Here is an 18,907-nt window from a genome sequence, read left to right on the forward strand (position 1 = left end):
CACTGATCACCAACCGCCTGTTGAGTTGCTCCATCTGCTGGATGGACCCCGATCTCCGCATCCCATCCGGGGTGGCTGCTGCCGTTGGACGCTGCCAGGTGGTTGTGCGGTTCACGTGGTCCACATAAAAGACCCGCCCATGGCTGTCAATTCGAGCTTCCCAGTCTAGTGTTTAATAAAAAGGCAAAAAGAAAAATCAAGGACAAACTACTGACCCATGTGAAACACATACCACTCCCAGGTCTTCTGCAGGTAGAACTCACCGTTGGTTTGTGGCTGAAGGCCAGACACTGTCCACAGCACCTGCCATGGCTTCTGGGGCATTGGCATGGTATCAGGCATTCCGGAAAAGAGTTTAATGAACTTAGATTCTCTGCTGGGCCATTTTAATTTTTTAAAATTCACTTGTATTGTTACTGCTCTGTTGCCCAGGCTAGAGTGCAATAGCACAATCATAGCTCATTATAACCTTGAACTCCTGGCCCCAAGTGATTCTCCTAACTCGGCCTCCCAAAGTGTTGGGATTACAGGCGTGAGCCGCCATGCTGGATCCTCTAGGCCATTTTAAACAGTAAATGTGGTTCCCTGACCATGACCTAAGTTAAAATTCTAATAACTTCTAATGAGGCTAATGCTTAATTAATTTATTTCTTAAAAGATTTTCTTCTTCTCTGTCAATCTTTTTGTCTACTCAAGTGACAGCTGTGGAAGACTGAAAACATCCCCCAGCGGGAGCTGACACTGTGATGCTGGAGGATCTTTTCCTTGCCAAATCTAACAGAGGGTGACTAGGTTCAGTGGAGAGAATAATGGCCTTTGTATTAAAACCAGCGTTACCTACAGTCCTAAAATACTGTACCTGCTACTTTAGATGACCTCTATCTAACGGTCAGCAAGCTTAATCGAGTGCCATTCCTCTTGAGAGGGCCAGTGGAAGGATTTGGTATCTAGGGTTTCACAACATTCTTTTACTAGGTGGTAAATTAACAGTGCATATTCACCTACCTGCCGCTGCCAAGTATCTCTGACCAAACCAAACCAAACCTGTACCAACTAGGAAATACCCCTTTGTTGATAAATCACCATCCCAAACAGTAGAGGGAGCCCAAGATAAAGAAGAGTTCAGTTCCTTTGCTTCCTAAATTAGAAACAACAAAACAAAACCACAAACTAAAAGGTGGAAGCAGAGATGACACACTACATCGTACATGTAGGGGCTGAGGTGGGGTGAGGTGGATGGAAAAGCCCTCAAAACCGAAAGAGCTGGAGGTAATGTGTTCACGTCTGAGCTTCACGTAGAAGAGCAATGTCTGCTGTGCAGAAACGGGCAAAGCTTTCAGAGTCCACACATCAAATTGTGATGGAAATAGCAGCAGCGTGATTAAAATTATGCTGAGGATGCATTAGCCTAAAGAAGAAAAAGCAGAAATGGCTGCAGAGGGAGGGAAACTATCCAGCCTTTTCAGAGAGAAAAGCCATAGCTTTTGGGAGTAGTCAGATATTAACAATTCTGTTGAAAACGTATCATTCAGGTAATGACATAGCAACTCTCAATTTTTTTCAATGAAAAAATATATTTGGCATATTTATAGTTTTATATGTATATGGTATATCTGTTTGTGAACATTACGTTGACCTGAGGGATTGCTGAATATTGTCCAGTGAAAACCAAAATACCAGGAAACACCAAATTTAGCTCATAGGACAAATTGAAGGGAAAATGTAGGCAGTTTGTATTAATAAGTTCTAGGGGATTTTGAATACAATCAACGATTCAGTAATGCAGCTGTCAAGTATTAGTTGTATATGGTAATTAGCTCATTGATAAAATTGTGTGTACATGTGATTACTAGGTAATTAATCTTTGATCCAAAAATTTTTAAATTTTAATGGGTCACAGACTAATGTTAGTTAAAGCCATTGGACAATTCTTTTTCTTGAATCTAACATGACTATCATCCAACAGAGAATGAACATTAATCTTTGAAGAGCATCGCGCTATTTATTTTTATTTATTTATTTATTTATTTTTTGAGACAGAGTCTCACTCTGTTGCCCGGTCTAGAGTGAGTGCCGTGGCTTCAGCCTAGCTCACAGCAACCTCAAACTCCTGGGCTCAAGCGATCCTCCTGCCTCAGCCTCCCGAGTAGCTGGGACTACAGGCATGCACCACCATGCCCGGCTAATTTTTTGTATATATATATTTTAGTTGTCCATATAATTTCTTTCTATTTTTAGTAGAGACGGGGGTCTCACTCTTGCTCAGGCTGGTCTCGAACTCCTGACCTCGAGCGATCCACCCGCCTCGGCCTCCCAGAGTGCTAGGATTACAGGCGTGAGCCACCGCGCCCGGCCAACATCGTGCTATTTAATTCAACTGAACAAACTCCGTTTAGCACTCACTATGAACTAGAAACTATGCCAGGTCCTGAGGACACAGAGCTGAGTGACACATGTCCCTGTCCTCCAGGCACCCACATTAAAGGAAGGATTCTGTTACAGACAAAGCTTGGCTCTCATATATTAAGGAGAAAAACTAGAAAATGAAGTAGCAATAATGATAATTTATCACCACAAGTTTCAAGATTTCCAAATCACTCATGGAAAAAGGTGATAAGCTAGACAGATGATCTTTTTTTATCAATATATTAAATATCTGGAATGTATAGTGCTAATGACATACTCATAAATAGAAAATAATAGCTAAGTGTAGTTAGAAATTATGAGTATGTTTTCTGGGTTGTTTTGTAAAGAATTTACTTTCACATATTTTATAAACAAGGAAAAATATTCCAAACGAAACTGCAGGCCTCAGCAAGACTTGGAGGGGTCAGTACTGTGATGCCGTGAGTTTGGCTAAAGGGACACCTGAAACACACCCTGCTGGGGCAGGTTATAGTAGTACAGGTCAGGTCAATTCATTTGTGACTGAAGGACCTACCAAATACTAAATTACATGTTTTCCACAAAGCCTAAGAACAATGTAGAGACTAAAAATGTGTCATCTTTAGTTATTATATTAACAAAAACCTGTCAAATTGCACATTTAAAAAAATTTTAACAAATGCAGTACCATATTTATAGCCTAGACCTTTCTCTTAGACTTTAGAGCCACACATCCAATTGCCTCATTGATGGCACTGTCTGTATGACATTGCAAGCACAACATGATCCAAACTAAGCCCAGATCTTTCCCACCAAAACCTGCTCTAGCTGCAGCCTTCCCTTCCCATTTCAGTTGAAGGCAACTCTATCCATCTAGGTTAAAACTCTTAGGCCATTCTTGACTCCTGTCTTTCTCTGACATCCATATACAATCTGTCATCAAATCAGGGACTCGGACTACTCCTCCCCACCTCTACTGCTCCCCTGTTGGTCCAAGCCTCCATCCTTTCTCACCTGGGTCGCTGTCACCTAATGGACGCAATACTATGTTGGATCTCATGCTTCCATTCTTGCTCCTCACAATTTATTCCTTATATAGCATCCAGGGAAAACTGTTCAAAACCTAAGTCAGGCAATGGCCTATCTCTGCTCAAAACCCTACAATGTCCCCCTTTCATCCAGAGTAAAAGCCAAAGCCCTTAGTGGTCTCTGAGGCCCTTTGTAATCTGGGGTCCACTAGCTGCCTGCTGCTTTCTCCCTCCCTCAGTCTGCTCCAGACGCACTGGTCTCCTGTTCCGTAAACCCACTGAGGTGTTTCCACCTGGGGACTGGCAGTGGCCGTTCCCTTTGCCTGCAAAGCTCTTTCTCCCCCCACTGGCAGGGATAACTCCCTTATCGCCTCAGTGTGGTCTTCTCAATGAAGCCTACCCCTAGGCTTAGAACCACTTGGTTTAAAATTGCAAACCAGTCACCACCACATATTCAGAGGTCCCTCAGCCTGGTCTACTCTTGCTTTTCCATAGCACGTATCACCAACTAATATGCTATGCTAGGGCCTTTTTATTATTTTATTATTTGTTACCTGTCTTCCCGACTAGACTGTAAGCTCCATGAGGGTGGGGATCTTTGTCCGTTTTCCTTACCAATAACAGGACCTAGCACAAAGTCAGCATTCAATAAACATTTGTTGAATGAATGACTAACAGCAATGAAGTCATTCAGGGACTATTTGAGTTTATCTAAGAAAATTCAGTTGGTAGAATTCTCTAACAACTTTTCTAATATTTTTCAATGTTTCATGGATAGAAAATTGAAACCTATCTGGAGAAATTTGTTTTCATTATTGAAAGCAGCTTATGTAAGGTAATTCTTTTAAAATGGATTTATATTCAATTATTTATAATATCTGCATGTAAAACTAGTCATTACTATTGCATGGGTTCTAAGTTAATTCATACATATATGCATTTAAAGGTTTTGTTGTGGAGAAAGTATCTTTTTTTCTAGAGAGAATATTTTACAGATATTTTTCAGGTAAGTGCCAAGTAGGAGGTATTTATAGTGACACTGAACTTTTACTATGCATTTATGGAATGTCCATAAATTAGTGTATAAAGAAAGAAAGAAATCAGGGATCAAAAGTTAAAGGACATCTATTTGGCTTGGCCCCGAAAAACAAATATCGATCGTGTTCCTTTAAGTTAGTCCACATATTAAAGATGTTTCTTGTTCTCTCACTGATAAATTATAATTGAATAGGGAGAAGAGTGGTGTCCGTGCAAAATACATCCCAATACTAAGAAAAGATGAATTAAGAAATAAGCACTTCTCCTTTTGAAAACTGTAACTGCTTAATGGAAGCACAGGCAAAAGAATATAAAGAAACTCTGGTTCCTGCATCCTGAAAGATTTTGCAGTTGTAAAATCTATCAAATATTAAAGATTATCTTTGCTTGAAAAATAAGCCTAAATCAAAACAGAGATGTTTTAGAATTCATGAATATTTGTGATACTAAATGAATATATAATGTCTGGGGTATTAATTCCTTCTTATAAATTTATTAAATAGAGTATTATAAGCTTAGAGTTCAAATGATATGTAGAGACTACCTAGTTCAAACTTTGCATTTAGCAGATGAAGACATTCAAACTTTATTTTACAAATGAGAAAACTAAGTCTCTGAGAGATTAAATGAATTTCCAAGTTGAGATGACTAGGTAGATAATTATGAATTACATACTACAGTTACCAGGAGAAAATGATGTTGAATTCTAACCTGAAGAGGATATTTTCCCTGGCAACCTCTAAGAACTGAGGAAGAAATCTGGAGCTGTTGCCTATGAGTGCCAGTCACAGTAGGAAAAGTGCAAGGTCATGTGCCCTGAGGGGTTGAAGTTGCTTTATTATAGGGAGATGCCTGTGACATAACAAAGCCAATGGAAACAATAGGATTATTCTATTTGAATTGCAAATTTTAAATGTAAAATAATAAAATTTGGGACTTAAAGGTCATGAACCATTTGCAAGGACTAGTCAAGTCTTTTAAAGAAACACTCTTTGTGTCAGAAGTGGAGGGACACTGAAAACACTGGGTTATCTTTTCAAGATCACATGCTGAAACAACTAGTCAAAGAAAACAAAAACAAAAACAAACCAACACCGGTTTTTACAGCAGGTGCCACATTGGTTTTGACAACAGCATAAGGTGTGGAGTTGGGGAAGAGCTTAGATGTTTAGGTACAAATTCATACTGACCTGTTTAGACTTGATAGGAAGAGTTAAGACATAGGTTTTTAAAAACTAAAGCTTACTTGGTGGAAGAGGCTCATCGATTGTTGGGTAGTGGTGATGTTCAGGCCTCAAGGAAGGAAGCTGGCTTACTGGCTGGGAATTATGGAGTATAGGACATTCACCTACGGACAAGATAGTCAAGACATTCAGATTCATTCATTGTTGTGGCAACGTCATCAAAAAAGCATGATTGTAAAGCTAACTACTACAAGAAATAACCCCCAAAGAATGGGCAATCTATTTTTTTGTGTCAGTTTGCTACATTTCACAGTCACTCTTAAGAGAGGGAATTATTGTGAAAAAAAAAACCACAAAGAAAAATCCAAATACTTCATGACTAATGATCTGTGCCATGCAGTCCAATATGCAGGATCCAAGTCTGATTCTGTAATGACTTGAATTTTCTTGATCTGAAGGTGGCATCAGAAAGGAACACAAGAGAAAATTAGCAGAGCCCGATTTTAGCCCAGCGAAGGAAATAGGTCTGTTTGAGGGGAGTGGAGCATTTATTAGGTCCCATAAAACCTTGGTGGGTTTGTGCAAAATTACATCTCTTTATCTGGACAAGTTTCATCAGAGGGCTGCCTGCCGAGAGGCTGTTTCTCAGATCTTACGTGGAATGAAATTCTCAGATGGTGCCTTTCCAAGACAGGTCAAGGAGCTGGTGGACTGAGAGGGCAAGTTTCTGTAGTAGGGCAGCTAGGGGCCAGTGGCTGGGGGGAGCCGGGGTGCTGTGGGATCTCGGGACTGTTCCAGATTATTTGGGGGAGGAATCAGACAAGCCAGGGTGCTCTGGAAAGAGGAAAGGACAAGAGACAAAGGAAGTAGATAAAAAGCAGGAAGACTGAGACAGGAAAGCTCAAAACACAGAAGTGGGATAGAAGGAGAAAGAAAGACAAACACAAAGAAATTTTAGAAATAAACATTATATCCACAGAATGCATGTCTCAGATTATTATAGACATTGCTTAGATTGTGTCAGTTCAGACATAATGAGCTGAACAGTGCTCTAAAATGGTGTTCCTATTTCATGACGTCCTCAGGCGTGTCGAGTGGCCATGTGGATAGGAGGCCTGCAGCACCAGCTGTGTGGGTCACAGAATCAGAGGCCATTGCTCTTGCTCTTTGGAGAGCTAGAAGGGCCCAGGACGAAGGACAGCCTCCACTCAGACTGGTTCCTCCTGCCTCACACCAAGCTGGTTTTCTTTCAATAGCCCCTACTGGCCAGAGAACAAAGGTCAGGTCTTTTCCTTTCTCCGCCCTCCATGGCTAATGCAAATAGCAAGTGTTCAATTATCCCTTGGCTCAAAAAGAAACAGATTGTGAAAAACGGTGGTCGAGATCTGTGTAGAATCTCAAATGCTGAATATTTCCCAGAATGTCCATACATGGGAAGGATGATTATTTCTTTTCATTCTAGTTCCAGAGAACCAATTGAAAATAAAAATAAATTAATTAGGAAGAAAGTTAGGTGGGTTTAATTTAGTGATTTAATCCCTAGAGCTAAATGGCAAAAGAAAATAGAGATATGTTCAGAAACAAAAGATCTTTTTAAATGTTAAATACATAATGGTATTTCTTGTGCTGATTTTGGTCTGTTACTCTGATCCTCTGGGTTTTTTCCTCAGAGACTCTAATGGAAATCAAGGAAGGTCCCCTCGAGCCAGTACCCAGTTCAGTGTGGATGGACTGCTGTTTCAAAGATGGGTTCTGTGTTTGAGTGGATACCACACTCATGTTTGTTTTTGTGTTTAGTGTCAGAAATTAAAACAATGGTACAGTTGTTATGTCATCAGCTGCTGCGTTTTTAATTTGGTTTCTTTAAAAACAACAACAAACTTACCTCTTATAATTAATTCAACCAATCAGGTTAATTACTCCTCCAAGCTAGTGGAAATACAACATTGTCGACTACCTGGGGTTAATGGAGCTGATCCCACCTGCTTGTGAACCCCAAGCAAATGCAATGGTGTGACCGACATTATCTCAGCCAGTTGAATGGATTGAATGCACTGAAGAAGCAAGCAATTTTGTTCTGCACAGGGGGACTCGATTCCGCATAATCACCCCTGCCTCAAACACAAAGCAAGCGTTGGAACCCACCAGAGCCTCTGAGAAGGAAGCCTATTCCTCAGGTAAAAATAACTAGGGTCCTTTTAAATTCTGTTCTGTTTATAAATAATATGGCCAAATTGTAGAGAAAGATAGGCTGCCTAGAACATTATTTGTAGCAAAGTGATTTACACCTAATAATGTGAAAATTCTCCTGGAATGACAAAGTAGAGGAAGTGTAAATTCAAAGGATTGTTTAGATGCTTTACATAACATGACTTTAAAAGTTAGCCTTGCTGCTCATTTGCCTGGAGTAATCCTTGCTAGGTGAGAGGCAGAGTGCTTTTATAGCATATCATCTCATTTAATTGTTCCTATAACCCTTTTTGGGAGAGTCTATAATATACGCATTTTATACAGGAGGAAACTGAGGCACAGAGCAGTTGGGTAACTTGGTGAGGAAGTGGTGGGACTGAATATAAATCCAGGAGGCCTGCCCCCAGGGCCTAAGCTCACAGCCACAACATTGTAATGCTCTTTTCATTCATCTGCAGAAGGCTTTTTAAGAACTATTTTAAATCGAACTTTTAAAAAAGGAGGTTTTTATAGAGGGAAAAAAAGCAAAAAGCAGACAGAGTACTAGCTTTGTGCTTGTGTAGCTGTCGGTTGAGACTCATAACAGTGTTGCTCCATAAATTGCTGCAGACTCATCTCTGTGGGTCTGTGTGCAGTAAATCCACCTGATCTAATGCAGTTTCTACAGTAAAAGAATTCACAATCTCAGAAGTCACGGCAAAGGTGCAGTGGTGATACTTGTGGGAGCAGCGGGCACCCGCCCATGGATGATCAGGCAGGTTGTGCCGAAGCCCTGCTTTCTTTGAGCATCTGCTGGTGTGAAGCCTGATGGGAGTGTGGGACACACCCACAACCCAGTCACTGTGGCTCCAGGACTCACTACTGGGGCGGGGAAGCCTGGCTGTGCGGGACTCACTACTGGGGCGGGGAAGCCTGGCTGTGCGGAAGTCCGTGCAGAGGTATGCACGGCCTCCCTGAGATCAATAGTCCTTCCCAGAAATCTTCGTGTTTCCCTTGTAACCACCATAGTGAGACATATAGGTGCTTTGTAACCTTTTCCGAGTTTATCCTCTGCAGGATTCAGGAATTTAGAAATTTCTGTAGGAACTGTCATGCGAAGACTTCCACTCTGGCCCTGAAACACTTTCCTGCTCTCCCCCCTGCTGAACTGTTAGCCCCTCAAGGGCATGGATAGTGTCTTTTTTTTAAAACAAAACATTCTCTTCTATATATATTTATACTGAGCCAATTTTGAATTAACCACGTATGGACTATCTCCCAGCATGGGGGCCAAAATACAGTATAGGCTAAAACAGAGTTGTATGGCTCTGAGCTAAGAAAATTGTTATTTTCGTGTTATTATATTTTTAAATGTAAAAAAAAAAAGGCCTTTTAATGACAAGACACTTGATTTTGCCTCTTGACCTACAAAGCCTAAAATATTTACTATCTGGCCCTTTATAGAAAAAATTTGCTGATTTCTGCCAGCTCCTATATGTGCGCTTTTATATCCCAAAGCTCCTGAAATTGTATTGTTTTTAATCATGTAGTAATGACTTCCATACTTAACTGATGCCAATCTATCTTCCTGTGCCCAGCACACTGCGTCTGGCCTAGAACAAAGAAGGTCCTAAAAACATCCTTGTTAAAGAAAGGAATGTTCCATCTCCTTCTCCTCATGGAAGGAACTCTCCATCCCACTCCTCTTGGGTGTCCTTCCACACTGTCACCACGGTTTATCTTTCTCTACCATTTTTCTCATGCTTCTCCTATCACACGGGCCACCTTCTCTCACGCTTTTTGTCTCTGAAATGTAGAATTGGGCACTGTCGAATACATAAAATTATTTTTTTATGCTCAGTTTAGTTCCTGTTCAAAAAACTTTGTAGGTGCCAGGCATTTGTTTAGATGCTAAGAATTCAAACATAAAGAAGACACAATTCTGGCCCTCAATGAGCTTACAATCTAGAGGGAATACCACTCCCTTTTCTTTTGGAGGCTAATTTAAACAGCAGAACAGCAAAGTAGCAGAGGCTATATTTTTCTCTTTTTACACAACTGAATTATTTCATATTATGAAACTTTTTAATTTTTTTCTCCCTATGCCTCTGTGACTTGACTGGAAGACGGTTTCCAATCCTGGATAAGGAAATGCAAATTAATTTAACATATGATTCCACAGGCATAACTAAGAAGGAACATCTTTGGTTAAAACACAGAATACATTTTAAAACTAAAGGTGGCAGCTTTTGGATTAGAATCTCATTTGAAACAAAGTGATTTACACATTCATGTTATTCTTCCCTTCCATTAGCCAAAATAGCCAAAAACAACGACAACAACAAAACAAAACCAACAATAATAACGAGAATTAAGCAGACAGAAATAATGACAAATACATGTAGGCTATACATATAAATACATACATGGGCTAGTTGAATTCTAAAACAGAGGTAAAATCTGTGTTCTTCAACTAGTATTAACATTTATTGCTAATCTTCAATGTGTTTTGGAAGTCAGCAGAAATTTACACATTATCCACCTAATGCTGATGAAAGATTATTTCCTGTTTATATTGTTTGATACTAGTCTTGGGGCTCTGGTTGCTGTCAAGACTAGAAAGATAACATGTACACTAACCAGTTCTGGTGATTAAACAGAGAAGCACACATACAAGTAAGTGCACGCTCACAACCTGCTAGTTGTAATTCTTGGTGTGTATCCGAGACCTGGTGGGGTGTCAGCTACTCACAGTCATCTGTACGCATATACACAGATACACACGCACACATATATGTACAAGACAGGCATACATTGCCCCAGCAAACCCACTGGAGACTGATCCCCCCGCCCCCCGCTTGTTTTTAAACATGTTGGTGAGACCTGTGTCCCCCTGGTGGTCCTATTCTCACTCTGATCAGGTTTGAGGTCTAACCTTCTCTCCGAGTGCTTGGACCTGCCACGGGGGATTCCAGACCTTCCGTGGTTCTTGCCACGTGCCCGCCAGGGGCGGCCAGCTCGTCTTGCCACGGCCCAGCGCCATTCGCGGACTCCGGGTCCAGCTCAGGGCTCTGCACCGAGTCCGGCACCGACTCGAACGCGCTGTTCTCCTCCTCCTCGTCGTCTTGCGAGGAGAAGACGGTGCTCTCAGAGATCTTGGCGCTGTCCACGGAGGAGAAGCGCGTGTGGCTGGCGAACCTGTTGCCGTTGTAGCAGGAGGCGCTGTAGCAGGAGCTGCTGTAGCAGGACGTGCTGTAGCACGAGGAGCTGTAGCACGAGGGGCTGCAGCAGGACGCGTCGCAGCCCTCGCAGCTGTGGTCCCCGCCTTGCCGGGGGCTGGAGTCGCTTTCACTCCCAGTGCTGGGGTGCGTGTCGCTATCCGGAACCGCGCCGTTGGCGAAGCTGGGGTAGCGGCCCCCGGCGTGGCCAGGCGGCACTGTGCCCGGAGTAGCCCCCTCGGGCTCGTCCCCATCCTCTTCCAGGACAGGCGGGTCAGCAGCTAACGTGTCCACCTCGCTGAGCCCGTCCTTCTCCGAGGAATCCTTGAGGGTGGACTCCTCCTCCGCGCCGTCCTCCTCTTCCGGGCCGCCCCCGCCCCGGGCCGAGGGCATGCTGTGCAGCAGGGTGTGGATGCGGATGTAGTGTGTCCGCGGGGTCTCGGGGTCCCCGCAGGCCGACGCGATCACCGTCTCCAGCTCGGACACAGGCAACGAGCATGGCCTACTTTTTCTCTTCACCGAGCCCCGCAGCTGCAGCCTGCCCCCTCCCTGCTCCAGAGTAGGCACATCGCCCTCCTCCTCCTCCTCCTGGTCCTTCTCCTCCCCTCCAGCCCGAATCTCTGTCGCCGCTTCCTCCTCCATGGGCCCCTCGGTGCTGGCTGGACCTTCCCCGTCTTCCAGCAGCAGAGGTGGCGCCTCCCCACCTAGGTCCAGCTCCTCCGCCAGTTCTTCTGCACTCAGGGCGGGCTGGGTGTCTTTTTGCCCTGGGGCCAGGAGCTCCCTGGCCCCTTCAGGTCCCAACGAGACGATGCCATCATCTCCCCCCTGGGTGGTGCCAGCCGCTTCCTCAGCTGGCCTGGCAAGCTCTAGGCTCTGGTTCCCTGCCCCGTCCAGGGCACAGCCGTCACTCAGCCGCTCTGGCTTCCAGCTCTCGGAGGGCTCTGCCGCATCGCACACGGGCTCCCTACGGCTGCTCTCCACCAGGTTGCTCATGGGGCTGTCCTGAGTTTGTGCCGATTCAGGCTCCGTACTCAGGGACATCTCCTCATCATCTGCTGGCAAGAAGAAAAATATGTCATTCCTTCCAGAAGAGAGCATTGTCGTATTCATATACACTCCTGGACAGGAAGCAATTGCTAAGGGATTTCTACATTAGGATATTGGATGTAGGGGTTGATGAGAGTTTCGCACTGGCCAGAGCTCTGGGGAAAAGGGAATTCATCTTTTGATTAAAATGCTCAAAGCCTAGCACTACTCCAGTTCTGGGCACTTAGTACGTGCTCAACCAATGTTTGCTACATGGAATGATTTCCAGAGATGTGCGTGGTGGTGTTTATAGTTCCTTGATGACCCCTGGAAAAGTTAATTGTATTTGCTCAGAGTGTTTCCTCTGGTTGGGTCCTACAGGGTGGCAGAATGGGTCAACAGGGTTCTTAGGCAACTAGAGAGAAGAAAAAGGCTGGATGATGGATGGGAGCAAACACAGTCACTCAGTAGCTCAGGCTGGAAGGTTTCCAGCGTTTGGAGTTTATTGCAATAAAAAAATAAACAAAGTCTCCACACCAAGCAGCCATTCAAGGAATAGCAATCACTGTTTAACTGTACCTTCCTGCAGCTGTTCTATTGGATTCCTGCCAGATGCGAACTTCCCCATTTCAAATGCACTGGTGCAATTCACTAGTCAAAGAAAAACAGGCCCTTTGGTGAGCTGTAAAGCTGTCCTATGGCTTCACCAAAGAAAGAGTCAGTTTTATTCTCAGTCAGTTTTATTTCTCAGAGAAAAAGGCTGAATTTGAAAAGATAAAACAGTCAAGGTGTTTTCTTACAATCTAAGTAGTATATTGGGCATAGAAAAGTGCAACTGGAGTTTAATGTGTGGGTTGTGCTACACTTCAGACTCTGAGTCCTCAAAACCTTCATTAGCTTTAACAGCAACTCATAAATGTGTCCCAGGAGGCCCTCACAATTCTCAGCATGATCTACACTCAGTATGGGGGTTGTGGGAAAAGAGCAAAAGTGGAATGATGAGGCATCTTATCATTCTTATTTGGAAATATGTTTTGGCATGAAAAACTGAACACTGGATGATTCTGAGGTTTTCTATCCAATTTGTATTTTTCATTTTCTCTGCGATACTAGTATAATCATAGTTCTTCAACAGCATGACATTCTTCAGCAACTGACTAGTCTATATCTAGTTACTAGGTAGAAGAAGATGTTTCACATTTATTCCTCGCTTTGTTCATTCATGCGTGCAATGATTAAACATCTACTGAGCACCTCCTTTGTGGGTGCTGAGAGTAGGATGACCAATAAGACAGGGCTCCATATCCACACTGGCCTCATTGTCAACCCCCATTCCACTGTGTAACCCTCTACCTTTGGGTCACCAGAGTGAAGAGGAGCCTCTCAATCAAGGGGACAGCAACCTGGCTTCCAGACTAGATCTCTGTCTTCTGGGCCTCAAATGGAGAAGATAGAGAACTACAAAACCTAGGACATGTCTGGAGAGAACCATGGTTATTGTATTTTGGAGAAGGAACCACACTATGACACTACCCTAGGACAAGATGTGAAGTTCATGCTGAAAATACCTGGGTGGATGGAGGAAGTGATCTCAAACCGGAATTGCAGCTGTCCACTCACATGATCTGTTGGAAGCCTGCGGCCAAGTGTGTAGCTGACCACCCTATCCCTGGAAGGAAATAAGTACCATCACAGATCTGCTCAATACTTGTCCCCTTAATGACCACACAGTGTGCTTTCTATGCCAGTGGCGGAGGCAGGCAAGCCCCGGGAGGTCCTGAGATCAGGAGGTGATGATCGGCTCAGGTACATAGGAGACCATCCTAAGGTGGAGACGGGAAATCACACGTGCTCAGCAGCAATACAAAACGGTAAGGAAATCCTTATTGAATACAGATGCTCCTAGAGCTACGGTGGGGTTACATTCTGACAAACCCATGGTAGACTGAAAATATTGTTAAGTCAAAAATGCACTTGACACACATAATCTACTGATTATCATAGCTTAGCCTAACCTACCCTAAACGTGCTTGGAACACTTACATTAGCCTATATGTGGGCAAAGTCATCCAACACAAAGCCTGTCTTATAACAAAGTGCTCAATATCTCATGCAGTTTATTGAATATAGTACACTGTAGAGTATGGTGTCAGCGTTTATCCTCGTGATCGCGTGGCTGGCTGCGAGCTGTGGGTCTCTGCTGCTGCCCAGCATCACAGGACAGCATGGCACAGCATAATGTTAGCCCAGGAAAAGATCTAAATTCAAAATTTGAAGTATGGTTTCTACTGGATTCATATCACTTGTGTACCATTGTGAAGTAAAAAAATTCTTAAGTCGAACCATTGTAAGTCAGGGACTGTCTGTGTTCTAAAGTGGTAGTAGGCAAACTCCAGCCCATGGGCCAAATCCAGCCCACCCACCACCTGTTTTTGTATGGCTGCGAACTTTTTACATTTTTAAATGTTTGGAAAAAGAAACAAAAGAAGAGTCATACTTTGTGTCATGTAAAAATTATATAAAATTCAAATTTCAGTGTCCATAAATAAAGTTTTATTGGAGCGCAGCCTGCTTATTAGCTCCCATATTGTCTGTGGCTACTTTCATTCCACAATGGCAGAGGTGAGTCATTTGGACAGAGACTGTGTGGCCTGAAAACCTAAAATATATACTACCTGGCCCTTTATAGAAAGTTTGCCAACAGAGTTTGCCAACCTGTGTTCTAAAGCACAGAGAGAGAGAGAGAGAGTAAATAAAGACATAGATGTCCTTTGCTTGCTTCTTGTGTGTAGATTGCCATTTTCCAAATATGCCCTTAACAATGGACAGTGCCAGCAGATGCATATCTGTGGTACCCACGTCATGTCTAAGAAAGGACGCTGTCATGGTTACTGGAGGGCCAGTGGGTGCTATGGAAAAGGCATCTGCTGCAGGATGGAGCAGAGCAAGACTCGTGGGCTGGCTTCTCTAGCCTGTGACTTCCAATCAACACCGATTGCAGGGCTCCCACACATGAAGACCCTGAGGCTTCACCCTGGACACTGGTGTCATCCCCTCTACTCACTCAAAGCAATTGTTTTTTCTTTTTTGTAGAGACAGGGTCACTTTGTTGCCAAGGCAGGTCTTGAACTCCTGGCCTCAAGTGAACCTCCTGCCTCGGCCTCCTAAAATGCTGGGATTACAGGTGTGAGCAACTGCTTTTGGCCTCAAAGCAATTTCTTAATTACTAAAAAGAAAACTATCCAGGGAGCATCAACCTGAAGCTTTGTGGTTACATTTTTATCAATAACATAGCTTCAGCAGAGTAAAGTGCCCCCTATGCCTTGGCCTAATTAGGAGCGACTACCTTGGGCTTTTCCGGAATTAATAAATCCAGTATACCCAATAATAGCAAAAACATATCCCCAAACCAGTTTTTACTCAAATGACTCTATTTATTCCATTTAGTAAGATGTAACATTCAAACTAAAAGATAAATCACTGGCTGGTAGTGTTTTAAAGTTTCTTTCTAGAGAACGCTGGCATCGTGAAACAAACAAAATTATATTCCAATGACCCACTAACATAATACAGGGTGTCCTGAAAAGTCGTCCGACTTTTCGGGATGCCCTGTATTGTTCTTTGATAAGCCATGATTCAGTGTTTGGAGTTTCCCTGAAGGCCGTTAAGTAAAGCATTATATGAGGAAGGCATTCTGTCCATTGAGAGAGGGCCTGGCTCAGTATTGTGAAGTAGGCCTGCTATGACCATAAGAAAGATATCCTGAACCCCAAACTTGATTGAAACCAGGGGAGGCCTAGAGAGGATCAGCTAGTTAAAGAAAAACTAAATTTATTATGCTTTGTATTGTTTTCCAGGCTTTTCTTTCCTTTGCTTTTCACTCACTTAATCAACAAATATTTTGGGGGCCCCTGCTAGGTAAAAGGTGCTGCGGTGGGTGAAGTCAGGGTCAGAGGCAGAGAGCCAGCTGAAGGCTGGGATGTTACAGGCAAAGGAATGGAGGCAGCACTGGGAACGAGAGTGCGTGTGTGTCTGCAGAGGAAAGGCGCAGACATCTGAGGGTGGAGAGGCGCCCGCTGCAGCGGGTTTGCAAAGCAATGGATGCAGGGCGCTGTATGGGGAGTGCACTTGCCGAGGGCAGAGGGAAGCTGGATTTGCACTCTGGGGTTCTGCCATGGCCCAGGCTGCATGGCCACTGCTTCCATGGCCATCACCCCAACACCCTGCTCCTGCTTGTGTTGTGACACCTCCAGAAGGGGCAGCATTGCCAAAGTGGCCTCCAGGGGGCGCGGGAAGCAGCAAGCTTTGGAGGAGCCACCCTGCCCCGCCACCAGCGGGCTGTCTGTCATTCCACGGGGGAAACGGAGAGGAGACACCCCAATGGTTTGCTGTTCGTTCCTCTTAGAGAGGTTGAAGCTCAACACACTCCATCTGTGCTCTCCATTTCCCTGGGTGTTCAGAACACTGGGAGAATCATAGCTGACCTTCTGGTAGGGGACACCTCTTCGACCTCAGTTACTTGCTTTCGCCACCTGTGGATGTGCCTTTCCACAGGAGGCGGCTGGGAGGGTGGGAAATTACAGGAAGAAACGAGCCAGCAGCTTCGGCTTGAGAACAGTTCTCAACATGGGAGAGCAGACGGCTTCTCTCTGAGGCCGTGGCGAGCAGGAGAGCACCGAATGTCTAGCCCGCAGTGGGCAGCAGTGTGCTCGGTGCGGGGGTGCACGGAACCCCGCCCAGCCCCTCTTTTTGTCCTCCAGCCCACCGCCTGGCAGAGGTGTTAACAGCCGTGAGAGTGGAGGAGTGGAAAGGGAGAGAGTCAGTCCCAGGAACCCTGCGAGGAGCCTGTAGTTCGGGGGGTGGGGTGGGGGGGCAGCACTCGGCTTTGGAGGGAGGCAGGTGTGCGTCTGAACTCTGGCTGCAAAGGTAATTATCCTTTCTAAGCCTTGTTTCTTCATAGGGAGGCGCGGAGATAACGCTGAGTTGCAGAAGTGTCGTGAGGACTAAATGAAATAACAAAGGTCATGTCACAAGGAATACCATTTATTCGCTTTTGAGTTCCTACTACGTGCCAACGACTGTGCCAGGTTGTTTATGGACACTTTTTGTCTGTTTGTTGAATCCTCACAACCATGAATGGACAGTGCAAACACTGAGTTTGACACACGGCTGTAGCACCATAAACGTCAGCTCCCTTTGGCTCAAGAGTTAATGGCTTGTCTACGTGCACACAGTGGCACCTATGCTATAAGGTCTCCATTAAATGTCCTTATGATAATCATTAGCGATTCTAAAGTCCTTCTGAAAATTCAAAGAACTTTAAGACACTTGGAAATTCTGCATAATTTTTCTCATTCCTTTGATATCATTCTAAGGGTTAGATTGTCTGGAAGCATATGTTTATGAACAGAGAGCTATACCTAGTGTTTTCAAATATAGGTTGCTGTTTCCGAAGGAAAAATGTATTATTCGTAAGAATTTTATCTGGTCATAGTCCACTTGAATGAGAACCGTGAGTGGACATGAATGTAAAAGAGACAAAATGCAGAAACATATTCTCATACACAGTTGAATTATGTGGGCAACATAACTGCTGTTGTTCCATGAGAATTTATGCTTTCAAATTTTCGTCCATATTATCTAGCATTTTCTGTAAATACTAGCGTCTTTGAAGATACTCTACCCTAGTAACCCAGCATTTCATCTTGTTAGGGAAATGTTGAATATGATTAAATCCTACGTATGAGACAGGAATATGAATGAAATAATATTCTTCATAGTAAAACAAACCTTAATTTCTACACATACAGAAAAATATAGCACTGAGGGCTTCTTTTAATACTGTCTTAAGATTTTTTACTGTCTTGCCTAAGTAACCGGTTTATACACAAACAAGGGGAAAGGGAAGGTTTGTTTAGTTGAATGCTGTGGCTTGGGCAACGTCATTAATGGGAGAAGCCAAGGAAACGTAACAACACCATTTTTGTTTGACTGTCTGTGAGACTACACTACCGCAGCCTCCCCTGAGCATGGTTGGCTGAAACCTAGCGATCGTGGGATCTCGGGCACAGCTTTACCCTATGGCGTGTCTCTCCAGGAGTCTCTGAACAGGCATCGACAGCTTTCCCAAGAAGCGCTTGATGATGGGACGGCTCTTGGCGAACTTGTCCTTCACCTCAATTTCCAGCACGTCAGTGGGCAAAGACACAAAACTGAATTGCTGCAATGAAAGAATATGTGACATCAATTAACTGACAGGTGCGAGAGCTGCCCAATTCCCAGTCCATCCGCCTTCATGATGTCACTGCAAGACACCCCAGCTGCGTGCGCTCGCGCTCTCTCCCTCTCTCCCTCTCTCCCTCTCAAGGTCTTAGAAACGCTGCAAGTCCTTGTTTATTCTGTAAATGAGGGGCAATGACAAGATGCTTCCTTAGGGCTTAAAAATAGGGTTACTCTTTGAGATTTAAACAATAAAATCAGAATAACTTACAGAGAAAGAATGCCACCCAGGCCTCACCATAGTTGACTAAAGTTTTTTCATACTGAGAACAAGCACAAACTCACCTATAATTAATGAATGCACTTTCAATCAACAATGCAATATATTCTTTCCTTATGATAATGGCAGACATTTTTAAAAGTTTGATAATGTTCTTCAGAGTGGGAATAGACAAGAACTGTCACACTGTATTGGCAGGAACGTAATTTGATTTGACCTTTGGGAAGGGAATTAGCAATATTTATTGGCATTTAAACTGCAAATTCTCTTCAACCCAGAATTCTACTTCTAGGAATTTTCCTTCTGGATTAACTTGTACAAATGTGCAAAAGATATGTTTTACAAGGATGTTCATTGGAG

The 18,907-nt window shown here is 43.7% G+C and overlaps 1 protein-coding gene across 1 annotated transcript in view; it reads right to left on the bottom strand.

The window, feature by feature from the left end:
* The window catches only part of HECW1 (HECT, C2 and WW domain containing E3 ubiquitin protein ligase 1), a 218,670-nt gene that overhangs the window by 98,427 nt on the left and 101,336 nt on the right, over positions 1-18,907 (bottom strand). Inside the window, exons 6-10 of the mRNA XM_069461989.1 lie at positions 18,126-18,268; positions 13,617-13,717; positions 10,740-12,074; positions 5,698-5,799; positions 15-165 (exon numbers count right to left, since the gene is read on the bottom strand). Coding sequence (XP_069318090.1) covers positions 15-165; positions 5,698-5,799; positions 10,740-12,074; positions 13,617-13,717; positions 18,126-18,268 — 1,832 coding nt within the window. The remainder of the gene's footprint in view (positions 1-14; positions 166-5,697; positions 5,800-10,739; positions 12,075-13,616; positions 13,718-18,125; positions 18,269-18,907) is intronic.

The sequence above is a fragment of the Eulemur rufifrons genome, chromosome 29, assembly GCF_041146395.1.
Source record: "Eulemur rufifrons isolate Redbay chromosome 29, OSU_ERuf_1, whole genome shotgun sequence".
NCBI lineage: Eukaryota > Metazoa > Chordata > Mammalia > Primates > Lemuridae > Eulemur > Eulemur rufifrons.